Source organism: Pempheris klunzingeri, chromosome 10 (genome assembly GCF_042242105.1).
Source record: "Pempheris klunzingeri isolate RE-2024b chromosome 10, fPemKlu1.hap1, whole genome shotgun sequence".
Taxonomy (NCBI): domain Eukaryota; kingdom Metazoa; phylum Chordata; class Actinopteri; order Acropomatiformes; family Pempheridae; genus Pempheris; species Pempheris klunzingeri.
In genome coordinates this window covers 12,949,939-12,966,868 of record NC_092021.1, presented here as the reverse complement: position 1 = coordinate 12,966,868, position 16,930 = coordinate 12,949,939, and the positions used below count along the sequence as shown (strand labels likewise).

At 39.8% G+C, this 16,930-nt stretch overlaps 1 protein-coding gene across 1 annotated transcript in view; it reads left to right on the top strand.

The window, feature by feature from the left end:
- The window catches only part of LOC139208718 (ephrin type-A receptor 6-like), a 150,374-nt gene that overhangs the window by 28,878 nt on the left and 104,566 nt on the right, over positions 1-16,930 (top strand). The window contains exon 3 of the mRNA XM_070838448.1: positions 12,149-12,812. Within this exon, the coding sequence (XP_070694549.1) occupies positions 12,149-12,812 (664 nt within the window). The remainder of the gene's footprint in view (positions 1-12,148; positions 12,813-16,930) is intronic.

Below are 16,930 nucleotides of genomic sequence, written 5' to 3'. Positions count from 1 at the left end.
TTAGGCCCCTGCTTTTGACTCATCAGTTTGGAGGGCTGATCTGAAGATATTCATTATGAAAAAGAATAGTTTTCAATAGGCTTACTGATTAGGTTAGAGTGTATACAGAAATGAAAGTCTCAGATAAATCTCATAATCACTAGAGACCCGTAAAGTTAAGCACCATAACATTTGCGATAGCTCCCAAGTCCTTTCTTGAGGGCTTTATTGAATCCCTTTTGTTGAGAGTATAACACAAGGATAACTCGACATTAACTTAGTATTTTAGGTAGACTCTCTTTGTGTGTGTGTCTGCATAGCATGCTTTCCTCTACCTGGGTGACCTGGTCTTATCTAAGCTGTCTATAGTTGCACCCTGCTACCTCACCCACTGGCAAAGTCTGTGTGTGTGTGCGTATTCGTTGTACTGCTGTGTGCAACCGTCACTGTGATCTCACATCAGTCAGAGGCTGCTGAGCCACACATTGACATTCCAGACTGCCTGCCTGCCTCCCTCTCTAGCAAAAACAGATATGTAAAACGACAAGCTCTGTTCCCCTCGTTTTTCCCACGCATAGTTCGTCTGAGCTGGTGGGGGGGGGGGGGGGGGGCGGGTGGGGGGTGGGGGGGGGGGGAAGGTCTCTGGTCTGTGTCAACGCAGATGTGAAAGAGTCAGCATATGTGGAGGGGAATGGCATATCACCGTTTAGTAAAATGAGATGGAGGAGAGGAGGTTGAAAAGAGATGAGGTTCATGCCCTTAACCAGTGTTGATCCTGCAGGTATAAAGGGTTTTACTGGAATGTGGGTTATGACACTGCTGATTAATGTTGTTTTTGCCAGGAATGATGGTGTATATTCACTGTAACTTGAGATCTTACAGTTTTTGTGTGCAAATATCTAGGGATTCTGTGGTGTTTGTTGCCCTGAGGGTTGAAAACACTTAGCTCCAATAGTCAATGTAACAGGGACATTATGAGTTTTTCAAATTGCAAGATAGCAGTCTTATCTGACTCTTACTTAATTATCATAATTCTATTTGCCACATTTAATTAACTCAATTCCTATCACCTTTTCTCAAAACAAATGTTCTTTTGCTACAAAGGAACAACCACAGATTTGCTTGCGATCTATTTTGTGCTGATATGGCAATTTAAGAGCCAAAAACCAACAGCCATGCTAGCAGCTCTCTGAGGCTGTATTTGAGCTAAAAGCTAATGTAAACGCTAACATCCTGACAATGACAATGCTAGCGTGCCAATGATAAGCAGTACAATGTCCATTTTGCAGGTATTTGGTCATAAAAGTATCAGAGAAATTCAAATTTTAACCTGATGATAGCGCTAGATGAAAAGTTAAGGGATCAGTTGTTGGAGTTCATCCTGAGGCGGACATCAGCATGTACACCAAAAGCCATGGTAATACATCCAGTAGTTGTCGAGACAGAAGGCAGTGGATCGCCAAAGTCATTAGAATATGTTGTATGATACCATAAATGTCTGTACAAATTTACATGGCAGTCCATCAAGATACATCAGTATGAACCAAAATGTCCGACCGACTGACCCACATTGCCAGCCCTGAATTCATTCTGTTAGAATGGCTAAAAGATGAGCATCAAACAGTAGCTTCTCTAAACCCACATCGTCAAGGTTTGATGTGGATGTTCTTGAACATCAGCGTCTGTGGTCTTACCCTTAAGGAAGTACGAACTACTCAACTTATTGTGTTATAAATTCTCTGGGAGGTCAGAGGTGAGGTTCAGCTCCAGAAGTGGTAGGACTCAGATGAGTGGATGCTTGTGATGTACTGTGTGAATCAGGGCAGTATTTTCTTAGACTCCAAAAAGCAGGGCATGTCGAACTTACCATTAAGGTTAGGCTTGATTGATTTAACAGCGGTAGGAGCAATTTATGGTTGCCACAAATGCATAATAAATTGGGACTCACTATAATGGACATGATACTGTGCGCAATAAATACGTTGCTGCAACAGCTAGTGCTAAATTAAATAGCATACACAACACAGACATAAGGTGGTGATGGAGCCAAACATATTGAATGTCTAACCACGCTGCTTTGGCAGTAACATCTTATTTCCATGAAAGGAGACACTTTACTTTCTTTTTTTCCTTGATATGATGACATTTATCATCAGCCACTCCACTGTCTTTTAAAGGAAAAGATATATGTGACTTTACAAGGCCAATTCATTTTGCATAGATGAGTTCTATTATGTGGGAATCAATAAAATCTTGATGGATGGCCCCAATCATTGTGGTGAGCTGGTGGAATAGTCACATTGTGTGGGAGGCTCAGTCCCACTGGTCTTCCTTCTTTTCCCTTTTGTCAAGCAAGCAGTAGGTTTCAGGAAAACTGCCGGTTTTAATATCTTTAGAAATGTGACATGGTTACCTCTTTGTTCTGTAATCTCAAAGTGTGCAAACATAGTCTGCACAGATCTTCCAATGTCAGAGGGTTAAAAAGTGTAATAACCTAAACTGTAGAATTTGGTCAGTGAGTTGTTTTGTTTGCGTTTCTCTGTCTTCTCTCAGATCTTTTGTTCTCTTTGCTGAAGCTTTTCCCTCTTTTGTTTCAAGAAGCATTGCTTGCCCAAACAAGGAGGTATATGTGCAGTTCTGTCCGTTCAAAATGGCTTTCAAGAAAGTATAGAAAGTGAGTGTTATCCCTTTGTATAGTCAATATTCAGGCTAATATTTGGCAGTTAAATCATTAAGCAGCCAGTCTGTACTGCACACACCTCTGATAATGATAGACATTCCTCACTGACAACAGTTAGCTGAATTATTATTGGGTCAATGTCCTATCAAAAAGATCATTCCAGTGTAGTGGGAGGAATTTATTCAACAGTCTGTTAAACTCGCAATCAAAGGAACTGCAGATACTTAACAGTCTTTTAATAGTCTTTCTCTCACTGGTTGTCATTAATTTGCAGAGGTTTCTACACCATGACCAGAATACAATTCTAGAGGAAACACTTTATCTCTGCTATTTGGGTGTTTTGTTGCCTTTTAAAGATGGTCAGCATACAAAGATACTGAATATCAACTGCAAGCATCAGTCCAACACGAGCAGTCTTTAAAATGTCACACAGGTCGAACTCTTATCTTCAGCGCTCGTGGCTATCTTCTGAGGATGACTGAGGCCATGACCAACTGGGTGTCACTTTGTGACAGCACCACAGGGATGACAGATGGGTGTTCTGGCTCCACCCTGCTCACCACCCATCCACTTTGATTGATGCAGGAATAAGAAGCACGCATGGTCTTTGGATTTCATTTGCTCACCACTGTTCACTTGCTCCTATTGATTTAGGGTGTGCTGGTGATGGTCAGTGAGATACTTTGTGTGTGAGCGTGTGGAAGAGTAATGTGGGTTGCAGCCTACTTGTTTTTAAACAGTCGTAAACAACCAGATGTCGAAGAACAACTTCATCAAATTGCGTCCAACTTACAAATAAATGATGAGCAGAGTTCTGTGATACCACAGAATCATCTAACAAATGACTACAGAAACTAATTTCATTGATATAGAGGGCAGAGCTAATTCTAATAAGTTTGGATCATATCTGACATTTTGCTGTAAGGTTCATTATTTTGAGTGGTCAATCTTTCCCAGTGGTAAATCTGCCAAAAATGACAGAGGGATGGTTGGTAGTATTTAAAATTCTTTATCTTGTCATATCCCATGATAGATGAAACACAATGTATGAATTTATGAATTTCCTGCATAAAATAACGAGTTATTAAGATTCACTGCCTGTTTGAATTGCATAGCTCTCTTTTGGAACACTGTATTATTCTCAGTTTGGTCTTTAGTTTGTCAAAAAAAGAGGCTCCCAATTCAAGTCAGTGCATGTTAGCAGCTTGCATCACAGCTTGAATTCAGCACAAAGACCAACAAGATTAAGACACTACAATGGTGCCCAGGAAAGGCAAAATACATTTCTCGAAAAAATATGTATATATGTAAATATGTATATATGTAAATATGTATATATCAAATATGTATTTTAGAAAGTGAAGATTTCACTCAGTTTTCTTTTTTATATATCTCAAGGAGCTAAAACTTCTGCTGAAATGGTCTGATGACAGCAGTATCGGTGGGTTTGGATCCTCAAATTCTTATTATTTTGTTTGTCAGGATTATACATTTTTATTTTACATACTAACTACAGAACGCAATACACACTTTATACCAACTACTTTCTTTAACCGTCCATTGCAAGCCTTACTATTAATGTCCTTAATAATCCAGCCTAATGAACTACCATCTTAGAACCGTGTATAGAGATTTAAACAGGAGTATAATTTGAATTGTATAATTTGATGCCCCACAAGTTGCTAATAAGAAATGCTATATAGCTGTTTAAGCCTCTTATCACCAAGCCAGACGGTGCCCATTACTATTGAAACAATAACTATCTACAAGAATCTGATGGCAGTGTCTCATGCTTTAAAACTATCATTGCGGCGAGGAGAGTGCCATTCATATCCATCAGTACGCCGAATAAATTTGACCCCAAAGAACTACTGACAGGAGCGCTTAAATTATAGACCAGATATGAATGTCTTTCTTAACCTATCATTGGATCAATCAATAGCCCAAGGCCATCATTCTCAAAATAACCCATCAGCCTCATTGTACGAGTTGGTAACAGATCTTAGTCTAACTGATGTGTTTTGCACATATAGTAGTTTTTATTCTCACAGGCATAAATCATATTTTTGTGTTTGAATTTTAATTTCTTCAATAATAATCTCTGAAATTCATATCATTATCATAATTATTATAATGTCTCATCAAAAGTTATCCCTCTTGATATTCCAAAAAGGGCTGCCCATTGGCAATTCAGCACATCTTTATTGAATAAAAAAGAGTTTTGCCCCCCACCATATATATTAATGGGACAAATTACATAACATGGAGTGGGTCATCTCAAGCTATCTACTCTACAAAGAGGCAAATGTGAAGGGGTCTTTTTCTTCCATGCAGTGCCTTACAGGCAATTTCAAACGTCTATGCATGAATCACCCACATCCCCATTCTAATTTTCATCTCCTTACTGGTGGAGAACCTTTTTCTTACCTGCAATGGAGAGGAAATTTGGAAAGATGTTGCAAAGGAAAGACAGAAACTCAACCCTGTCATTATTGGCCATGGATGCATGATAAATTGTTCTACCAGCCTATCAAATGCAAAACAGTGAGTTGCTTCCATTTTGCCAAAGTTTCAATATAAAAGATTTTCTGACATCATCAGTATTGTTATGCAGGTTCTGTCCAGTGTCAAATCCTGTCAATATTCCTCATTGGCTCATCTTTAGTAATTGAATTAGAAGGTGTAAAGTACACAGAGAAAATCTATTTCCATAATTCCCCAATCAAAGTATTGATTCTCTTGTTGGCACTCAGTTAAACGCAAAGACTTGGCTGAGATTGCCAGATATTGATGAAATCTCCCAAGTTAAGCCCCACTTGTCCCTAATGAGCCGTCTATAGACCAACTTCTGACACACACACATACACACACACACTCACTCTCTTCATTGATAAAACAAACACACATGGGCATACATTTGTGGTAACTATTGGGATAGTTCAGATGGCCATTGAGATATGATTTAACTTAAGCTTGTACTTGAGAACAGGCGGCAGCTGGTCTGTTTCTATAATGTCAGAAAATGGAAGTTGATGTTAGATCTCATGTATTTATAATATGTCAAAATTACAAGTCAGGAGCTGACAGGAGTTGAATATAGCATTTACATGTCTCTAAACACTGAACAGTGACATTGGAAAATAAGTGTCACTATATACTACATGTAGTGCCATAGTTATGTTTCAGGGAGTGAGTGAGTGAGCAAGTGAGTGACTGAATTTTGAGTTAATGAGGTGCTTTGAATATAAAAATGCTCCCCACGGTCTCAGACTAAATTTTATTAAATAGGGGATGGGAGGGGTGTGTGTGTGTGGAAGGGGGGTTAGTAACTTTATTCACTTCTCTTACAGTCATAATTTTCATCCATGGATCATTAATATTCAAAACTCATAAAAATGCCGGAAGACCACATTTAATTTTGTATTTGCACCTTTTTTTCCCCCATCACTTTCTCTCACTCAGTTTTAGTTGTTTTACTTTCTTCTCATTGTTTGTTCTTTTCTCATAAAGTCAAAGAGCTGACATCAAGTTCCCTAGTGAGCAGAGGCTCTTCATCCATCTCCCTAATACCTATTACTACTGTGTGTGTGTGTGTGTGTGTGTGTGTGTGTGTGTGTGTGTGTGTGTGTGTGTGTGTGTGTGTGTGTGTGTGTGTGTGTGTGTGTGTGTGTGTGTGCATGTGTGTGAGCAGGAGGTGGAGGTTTTTCATCTATCACAGAGGGAGGCTCTGGGATTAAATAAAAATCTCTCAATCCCAATGACAGTGGCAATGCACGCACACACACACACACACACACACACACACACACACACACACATTCTCACAGTTCAGAAAGGTGTACTGGGCAGAGTGAGATAGAGAGGGCCTCAGGTAGACAGAATGAGACAAGCAGAGGAGAGACATGGGGGAAAGGAGAAAAAGGGGGAGGGAATGGTGAGATAGATTATATAGAGGGAAAAGAGAGACAGACCAGAGAGAGATGGATGAAAGACAGAAGGAAAGCTTTAGCAAGCAAAATTGGAATATAATTATTACTCTATTTTCTGAGTGTTGAAGAATAGACACTGACAAGAATGAAGAACTGAATCTCCTAAAAGGACTTAAAATAATTACATCAGACCCTTCAAATGAAGTGATCACTCGGGGATGACAAAAGATGATTAGTTGTGTATAAGGTCTAAATTGTTTTTAGAAACATAACTAAACATCTAAACATACCATAAGTGATGGGAAATATTTATTTAGTGGTGTAGCTTTGGATGCTCAAATGATAGTGAGTGGAAACTTTTCCCGGATGTACTGTACCCATCTAGTGTGGGCTGTTGAATGGTAAATATAACCAAAAGGACAAGACAGACACACCATCTGATACGGGTGATTCCAGCTTTCTGCTGAGGGAGTGGTTCTCAGTGATTCTGCAAGACACTTGGTTGTTCGTCAAACATGGCATTTAAAGTACTTTGTTTCTACCTCACGTTCTTGTTTGGTTCAGCTTTAATTGCAAAAGGAACTACATTATAATGGTGATATGTGAGCCTGTGTCTGTGTGCTGCATGTTTGCATAGAAATGCTCGGCTAGAGGAGGGAAAGAAAACAAAGACAACCCAAAAGATATTTAGCAGGAATAATTTCAAGAAAGAAAGCCTCGCTGTGGGTGTTTACTTTGGATAGTTTTTTTTTTTTTTATTCCCTCTCGCCAGTCTTTATCTTTGCTTTAATTGAGAGAAGTCTCAAGAGACTGGGGAAAACACACCTGCTCCCAACTCCGCTGTCACAGCGTGTGCATGTGTGTAACCACAGCAGCATCAAGCTTTAGTAAATCAGGTGAGGCTACAGGACATTTTGTACAGTCCAGCAATCCCCAGTGATGACAAAAGAAAAAGACATTATAAATATTTATTCAGATCTAGTCTCATGTGGCCCCAATGAACACCTGTGATTTCACTGCATTCTTCTTACCCACCAACAACATACAATGGCAGTGTCCTGTTTATCTCCCGTAAGACATTTGTAATTCCTCCTTAAAATTGCTGAGGGATTCCGGCCACCACATAAAAAAATCAGTATCATTACATTTCCATATTTGGGGCTGTTTATATTTGTTAATTTCATTGTTTGAATGCATAAAACAACACAGTTATACTGTATGATTGTGTATGTGGGTGTATCCTTGGAATGAATGAGGCAGGTGTGTGTGTTTGTGCTACTGCATTCAGTTGTGTGTGTATATCGATGAATTTGAGAGTATACTACGCATGTATAGACACTCAGGTATCAATATAACAGATGGCAGTCTTATCTCCAATGGCCACTTACCCCCACTTCTCAGATGACTCCTTAAGAAGACACTGAATATATAATCAGGAGAGGTAATCCAAATTAAGCGGCTTTTTCCATACACTGAATTTATATGGAAAATTGTGTTTGTGTATACAGGTGTCTGTGTGAGTGTGTGTTGTTAGTACAGAAGTGGTTTCCTCACAAGTCGAGCAGTGTAGCGGCACTAATCAAGATGTAACTAACCTCCTCCCACCTTTTCTCTGTCTGTCCTAACATGGCAGTTGTACCTGATCTTTTGTGTGTGTGTGTGTGTGGGCGCACGTGTGTGTTAGCCAAATCTATAAAGATTTAAACATTTTCAGACAATGAGCGCACGTCTCCTGCATGTCTGACAGTAAACCTTTCAAAGCTCCACTCTTTAACCTGCCCCACTGGTTTCTGTCAGTTATATAATTATTAATTAATTCTTTTATAGTAGGTCATAACACACTCTCATTCACACAGAGGGACATTTGACTTTTAAATTGTGTGGAATACTTTTTTTTTTTTTTTACAATCTCAGACCCAACCTAATGGCGGGAACGTTTAGGATCGCTAAATGTTTAATTTCGATCAAGGATGAGTGGAGCGGGTTATGACACTATAGTTAAAAGTGCTGTTCTCAATAGGGCTCCAGGTTTCGCAGTTTTAATAAAAGGAGCTCATCTCTGGGCGAGTGGCCAGTAAACTGACTGGCTCTCTGTCATGTGAGAGAGAGATGGGCTATAAGGGCTTTGGTCTCAGACTGTAATCAATCAACCACATTTTCTGACCGTTTTTCAATTATGCAAGCTAAGGCTGGATGGCAAGGTAGTGAGGAAGCCAGGCAATGCTTCACTAAAAGTTTTCTGCTTTCTGCTTTGAAAAAGATCCAATAAAGTGGCTGAGGTATTTCTAGGTTGGTGATTTCAAGGGGACGACAGGCTTTGTTGTGATGCTGTCACTGAACTTCCCTTTAAATTTTGAACTCCAGTTAAGAGGAAATAAATGTCAATGAGCATAAGACAACTTAGAAAAAACTGAATTCTCAGCCCTTGTAAGTGTGAAGCTGCAGAGTGAATTATTTTAAATGTGTTGCCACCCCGTAGCTGCTTGACATTATTAGCTAGCTCACAAGATGTTAAGGTCTTGGAGGCCTTTAGAATGGTGTTCAGTTGGGAATTTAAGCAGCGATGTGGATTGTTCTCCCCTTTTGGGATGAATGATGCTGATACTACTGCCTCTATCCCTCTGTCTCTGACCACAGTTTATCTACAGTGGCATTTTAGCTCATTCCACTGCCTCGCAACTTCGGTAATTCCCTTATATCTCTGGATAAAACGCTCTCAAGGACCGTCCGCCTTACATTCCTAACACGTCCTATTTTTTATCTCTTTGTCTCCTGCTTTCTATCTTCTCTCCCACATCTTTCACACATTACTTTGTTGTTAAAGAATGTAGTCTAATAAGAGGAATGTCTTCAATTTTATACCAAGATATTATATCTCAAATCCCTTCAGTTCAGCCTATAAAAACATCCTGGTTATAGAGGCTGAGGGCTATGTCTGACCTTGGTCTGTGTTTGTGTGTGCATGTGTGTGAAGACATGGTTCAGGTCATTATAGGAACCTAAAATTTAACTTAGACATTTAACGTGCTAAATTTAATTGAGAAATGATTGACAGAAACTGAAAACATTGTTTTTAGTGTAGGAATTTGGACGGATACACACATTTGTAGCAATACTGATTATCTGGTTTGTCAGTGTCTTTAATCTGAACTTGAAGCTGTTGATAGTGCAGTATGTCTTAGAAAAAAACTCGTCGCCAATCTCATTTTGTTAACATCCTCTCCAAAGACACGGTTGTACTTGTTTTACATTTTCATAAATTACCTTTTTCAATTCTCCAATATGCAAAGTCAAACACTTTCTTTTTAAACTAGGACACGGTATTCTCTTGTATAATCACCATTTCTACAGTAACTCTTCTAAACTGTAGCGCTTACCACTGTTAAAAAATGCCTCAAGAACGGACTCAATTGTGCTTTCATGAGGATGCAGTTGCTTACAAATTGTTCAACTATGGGTTGTTAATTGAAACTGACTATGAATATGCTGAAATATATCACATTTTACTAAAATATTTACGACACATCTTTAATAATTACACATAATGATAAGCCATATTTTCCAAGAACTTACTGCAGTGCTCTTCTTTGCCCAACAGAATTCATGTGTATTGCCACACGTGTGATGGGCAATATCACATCTAATCAAAATCAATTTGTTTGAATGTAATGCTACAATTATACCTTGAGGGAAGAGCAGATTAAAGCCTGTCGTCTTTGGGTGATTGAATTAGAACATGTTATTAAAAAGGATAATGAGTATGTGAAAGCAAACATTGGGCTTTGATTACCACTCTCATCAAGAGGTAATATTTAGCTGAGTGCAAAACTGCTTATTAAATGCATGAGCTTATTGGGCAAATAGTATTGGTAAATTAACCAGCAGCTCTGTCAAAACTCTCTTGATGTGTTTGCATGTAAAGGAGTTGTTTTCCAGCCATTAATTAGAGTGAATTAAAGTGCCTGTGTCTGTGTCAGTGTGTATGTGTAATGCAGTCAGTTCACTTTTAAATACAGAATGATAATCATGAGAATGTGCTGGTTGGTAATTAATAGCTTTATGCACTCACTCCTGTCTGTTAAAACAGTGTTGATTACAATGCTTCACTCATACCAGGACACTGTATTGGGTGTGCAATGCTGCTATCCGAAAATGGGCACGTGCAGGGCTTCATTGTTCAAACTCATCCACAATCCTCTTGAGTCACAGGGGCTGATTTTGACTTTTCATGCCCAAAATAAAAGTTAAGGGTTAATGTGTCCTGTGTTTCTATTTTAGATGTCCAAATTTGAGCTTTTATTCAAAGGCAAAAGGATACCCGCCTCAGAAAGGGATTGGGAAATTTAGAAATGTTAGTGTGTGTGTAAAGTAACACAATAACGGTATATATAGTACTTCCTGTTATATAACAGTTTGTATAGCACTCTAAATATTAACTACACACACGTAGGCAAACTCTGCAGCTTTTAGAGTGTCCACTGCTGCATTGTAAGCAAAGTGATTTGAGAGCCCTTTTTCCCAGGCAGGTAATTTGATTCTTGGAGGTTGATGTTGGGTGTTTTGGGGTCACCCATGTAGCCAGTCCCCACTCTAATAAAACCAGAGAGCTGTGCAGGACCAGGAGGCTAAAAACCCCCATTAACTTCTCTCCTATCAACATGGGGACAGGTGACCCCATGACCCTCAAAGCTGCCATACGCCCTCATCATGTGACCAGGGATTTGCAGAGCTGATGACTAGGCAGCTGGAATCAGACATCGTTCTAAAAGAAAACCTTCCTAGAAAGACCTGAAAGAATAAGAGGAAAAGAGATTAGTTTAGTGGCGGTTGTGGCTCAGAGGTAGAGTGGGTCGTCCCTCAATCGGAAGGTCAGTGGTTCGATCCCCAGCTATGAGTCAGCATGTCAAAGTGTCCTTGGGCAAGACACTGAACCCCGACTTGCTCCTGAAGCAGCTTCAGTGTGTGAATGTGTGTGAAAGAATAGTCTCCTCCAACTTAGATTCCTCCTGAATTAATGATGTGTGAATGGGTGAATGAGGATATAATATAAAAGCGCTTTGAGTAGTTGAAATGACTAGAAAGGTGCTTTACAAGTACAGACCATTTACCACTTTATTTAGTTCTTTTCCCTGCTGTTTTAAGCCCTGACAGTAGAGGAGCTTCACTCTCATGGTTACAGTATTAAACACATACATAAGGTTCAGAAACTATCATAGTCATGCTTAAAAAAAAAACAACACTTATCCATGATTGGAAACAGGCAACGAACAGCAGCCTCCTGTGTTAAAGTTTTAGGTTTTTTCATCCATTCATCTACTCTGATCTTCTCAGTTGCGCTATTGTAAGGTCACCTTTTTCTTCTCCTTTCGTCCCCCCATAATTACCATGGCCACTATTGGGCTATGTACGTGGGCATAAAGATATGTTGTTTTGGGGAAACTTCTTTATTCTGTCACCTTTTATATCGAACACTGTTGCCTGCTGAGACCAATGGTTGGACTCATTCTTTCCCTCTTCTTTCCTCTTCTACCTACCTGCCCCCTTTTTATTTCCTGTTTAGTGGGATGCCATCACAGAGATGGACGAGCACAACCGGCCCATCCATACTTTCCAGGTTTGCAACGTGATGGAGCCCAACCAGAACAACTGGCTTCGCTCCAACTGGATCTCTCGTCAGGCTGCCCAAAAGATCTACGTGGAGCTTCGCTTCACCTTGCGTGACTGCAACTCCATCCCCTGGGTGTCTGGCACCTGCAAGGAGACCTTCAATCTCTTCTACCATGAGACAGATGAGGCCCATGGAGTCAAATTCAAGCCCGCACAATACACCAAGATCGACACCATTGCTGCAGATGAGAGCTTCACTCAGATGGATCTCGGTGATCGCATCCTCAAGCTCAACACGGAGGTGCGCGAGGTGGGACCCATGACCAGGAAGGGCTTCTATCTGGCATTCCAGGACATCGGTGCCTGCATTGCTTTGGTTTCAGTAAGAGTTTACTATAAGAAATGTCCGTTCACGCTGAGGAACCTGGCCTCATTTCCGGACACAGTGCCTCGTGTGGACTCTTCTTCATTGGTGGAGGTGAGAGGCGCGTGTATTGACCATGCTGAAGAAAGAGATACACCCAAACTCTTCTGTGGAGCTGATGGAGACTGGTTGGTTCCCTTGGGAAGATGCGTCTGCAGTGTTGGCTATGAGGAGATCGACGGCTCATGTGGTGGTGAGTTTTCCAATTTTCATTCATTTTGGTTTTAATTCATCAATGTAGCATCTGTTGAGATGACGCAAGTCTTGCAATACTGAAAAGAAATATTTTTCTGTGGCTCTGGTTTAGAGTGTGGGTCTTTGTCAGCTCCAGTGAATGGATGTAGTATGTCAGAGTACCAACTTCTGACTTAATCATGACTTCATGTGTTATTTATTTGAAGCTGTCTAGTTATTATTGGATTCTTTTTTTGCCAACATCCGTACCTGATCATTGTTTTCCCACTTGAGGGTTTCATACTGTATGTGCAAGCTAAACCTTAAACCTGATAGTTGTACTCTGCGTTAGTGCTGAATTATCCTATATTTGTCCTATATTTCCTCCAAAGAAGTGTATATAAGTCTTCATATGGTGAGGATTTTTCACCTAAAATCACCTACATGAATGTATGTACTGTATGTATTGTCTTTCACTGTTTACTTTCCTGAAAACTGACATAAAGTTTTTTAAGTTTGAAAGTTTGAAAACTGAGGTGAAAACACTGAAAGTAAGTGGCTAATATCACCTGCCTAGTTAAACATGAATGCAGCACTATTCTTATTTTTTTTACTCTAACTCTTCCCTTACTTGAACCCTTTCTGTATATTCCATGCTTATCGTATCTACAATCCTCTGTCTGGTCCTACATTTATTCATATAATCTCTTATCACCATGCTAAGACATACAGTATGATATAGTAACCTCACCAGGAAGTCAGTTTCTTATTTGGTCTAGTTAACATGCAATATAGATACAATAGATGAAGCAGCTGATATGATGTCTGCAGGGCTTTATTTCTGTTTACATCCTGCATTTCAACGAATGCATTCAAATGCAACTATAAACAAAAGATATCTTTTCAATGGCTGCCCATCTTTACACAAGCCCTATATTCCGTATACTGTACGCATACACCCACATCTGTGCTCTCAGCAAACATTTACAAAAGCAAGTTCATTTTTCTCTGTCACCTGCACTCTTCATTTCCGCCTGCTCCTCATCACCCCCCTTTCATTTTCCTCTGCTCCTTTCGTTATTGCTAGCTGCCACCTCTCTGGAGAATAAGATACGATCTAATGTGAGGGGATTAGAGTGTTTAGGATTGTTACTGTGATGGCAGAGAGCTTCCCTGATTCTGTCTAAGACTTTATTAGTGTGTGTGTGTGTGTGTGTGTGTGTGTGTAAGTATATTTGTAATTTAGGATATCTTGTACTGTGATACATTAATACTTTCTGTTTTTCTTTCAAATGTGCTTTACTTTGACATTAATTGAACTTTCCTTTTCCCTTTGCTACTCGTGTATCTTGGCTTTTTGAATACTACAGGGATTGCAAAGTGGTCATTTTTTTTCAAGGCTAAGATGTACTCAGCCAGTAACTCTGGTTATATAAGATGCAAGATTAGTGGAGGGGCTTGCTATGGTAACACAAATCCCAAACAATGTTATCGAGATGACATTATTTGGACAGAAGGATGAATGGCTGAATTATAGCTTTTGAGTTTCAAATTCTCCCAAATGGTTAAAATTACAAAATTGTTGTTATGTGTTTGTGCAGGAGAATTTCAGTGCATCTCTTGCTTATTACCTTGTGTGATGTACAAAGAGCAGTGCATTAGTGACATAACATAGTGCTGATTCCTGTGTCACAGCTAAAGATCCATGCATCAGAGCTCTTTTAGAGGATTTGGTGATTCAGTCCTGTCGGCCATGTGTTTGCACATATACACATACAGAGGAATGTTGTGTGTGTATTTTATTGTGTATATCAGAGGTGTACCACCCTCCATCCCAGGGACTACCTTGGTGTGACAGATTACCTCAGCTGGCTTGGTGGCAGTTTGATCCAGAACTCTCTGATATGAGCTTTGCGCTATCGCTGGTGGCACCGCTCACTGGGAATGCTATAGTACAAACCCACATACCTTCATAAAGGTCCAACGCAACTTCTTTTCAAGCCTCATGAAAACCTGATTTCAGGTCAACAGGTATACCTGTATATAATCTACAGTAGATAAATCTACAAGCACTTACAGAAAAACTGGCCACTTAGTGCAAAAAGTGTTCCATTCCCTGGCTAATCGCAACGTCAGTCTGACAACAAACATTTATGCCGTTACTTGAATAACACTGATTTTAAAACCTGAAAATGTTTTAAATTCACTGTAAAAGGTTTAACATAAAGAAAGATGCTGGGACTTAGGGTGAGGTGCCAGGTAGACACAAACCCATTCCTTCATCTGTATCGGACTGACAGTTGTTAGATTTAAATAAGGAGAATGTACCTTTACACCAGAGTGAACAAGATGCATAATAAATGGAAGTATTGACTCAAATTGGATGACACAGTGCAGTTTTGCTCCCCTCCAAAAGTGATCCATTTATCCAACCACCACAAACTATGGCCTCGCTCAGTGATCTTTTGAAAAATGCTTTTAAGACTACTCACTGCTCTTCTCCCACCATCCAGAACCAGATGTCCTTGTACAGTTGATTACGATTCATCTTGTGACACAGGTCGGCGAGGTGTCCCAGCTGCACTCTCAGCTGCATCGCAATCAACAGGCCAGGGGTTAAACTGCAGCTATGATTAGAGCCGGACTGTACCAGTGTGGTTACTTCATTCATATCTGTCCAGTTATTATTTTTCCCTGTTTTTATGTATGCATTAGCGGTTTTGCGATGGAAAAGAGACGAGTTGAAATGTATTTGCTGGCTTGTTCTTCATGCTAGCAACAATGGTTTGACTTGGCACATCACATCACATAGAACCACAAACCCAAGAGTTCGTTTTGTAAAACACGTTTTAAACATATAGTGTATTTCCGCCTAACACTTGAATAGTTGGTGTCTATGTATCCATTTACCTTTAATCTGTCTGAGATGTGTTTTCTTCACATTGTATCCATCATGATTTTAGGAGGTTATAATTGAAAAAGAGTAATTTCTGTTATTAGCCATTTACAGCAATAAGCAACCACGTCAATGTCATCTATCAGCATCCCTACTGGCCCTAAAGACTAAAATAATTTGCCTACTCTCTTCCTGCCCTTGTATCCGTCACCCCTCACTCTCTAAGAAGCAGATTTCACACTTGGGTTAAGTTTAGCCCTTTGGGCAATGTGATGGCATTTTACTGCAATGTCAGCCCTGAAATGCAGCCCTTGCTCATTGTTCCAGGACTCAAACAAGTGTCGTTATTAAAAGCCTCCGTATAAGGTACCACTGGAGCGCCTTGGGCATTGAAGGAGAAAAATTGAGGTGGCTGGCTAAGCTAATGCTTCAATCCCCAGTTTACAGTGATTGCTCCTTTAAATGCTACGGCTCCCTGACTTGGCTGGAAAGAAATGGCAGGTTTGAATGATCTGTGATTTCAGTGAAATACCATCATTGATGAGGGCTTGAAAAAAAAACACAGCATTGACCTTTGTGCTCCTCATCTCTGGTTGTTTATGTGGTATTAAAATAAATTTGATGTTTCTCCAGATCGGCACTCTATAAATCACTCTGAGCAAGCCTTGGTTAAAACATGTTAAACAGAAGAAACCATTCCTGTTGCTAGCATAGAAGAGAGAGTCAAAATGTTGTAAAATATTTTCTAGTTAAATTATTTTCACTTTTTAAATGCAACAGAATCCTGAGAAGATTTGCTGTGGTATGAGCAGAGGTGTGGGTCAGAGTTCTCCATTTCACATTACATGTTCAGGTCTCAAAAAAAAAATGCAGATCTTTTTAGAATTTAAATTAGTTTCCTGAGATAACCTCCACCAACCCAGCTGCAGATATGTGACAAACACTCCAGTTCTGACTTGCAAACCTAGAGAAAAGATGAGCTGTGTGAAATCTAAAAAAGGGCTTTAGCTCCACTGAGGTAGGAAAAAAGGACATGCTCTCCACCCAGCTAGAGCCAAAGAATTGTTTTCTCTGGTTCAAACCCAGTGATTTTGGTCACAATAGTACTTGAATCCCTTATCATCTCCTGGATGAAGTTTGGGGTGTCAGTGTGTTGCAGTACAGCTGGAGTTAATTCAATCTAACAGCTAACAATAACCTCTATAACCTACATTTCAACAGGCATCCTCCTCCACATCTGT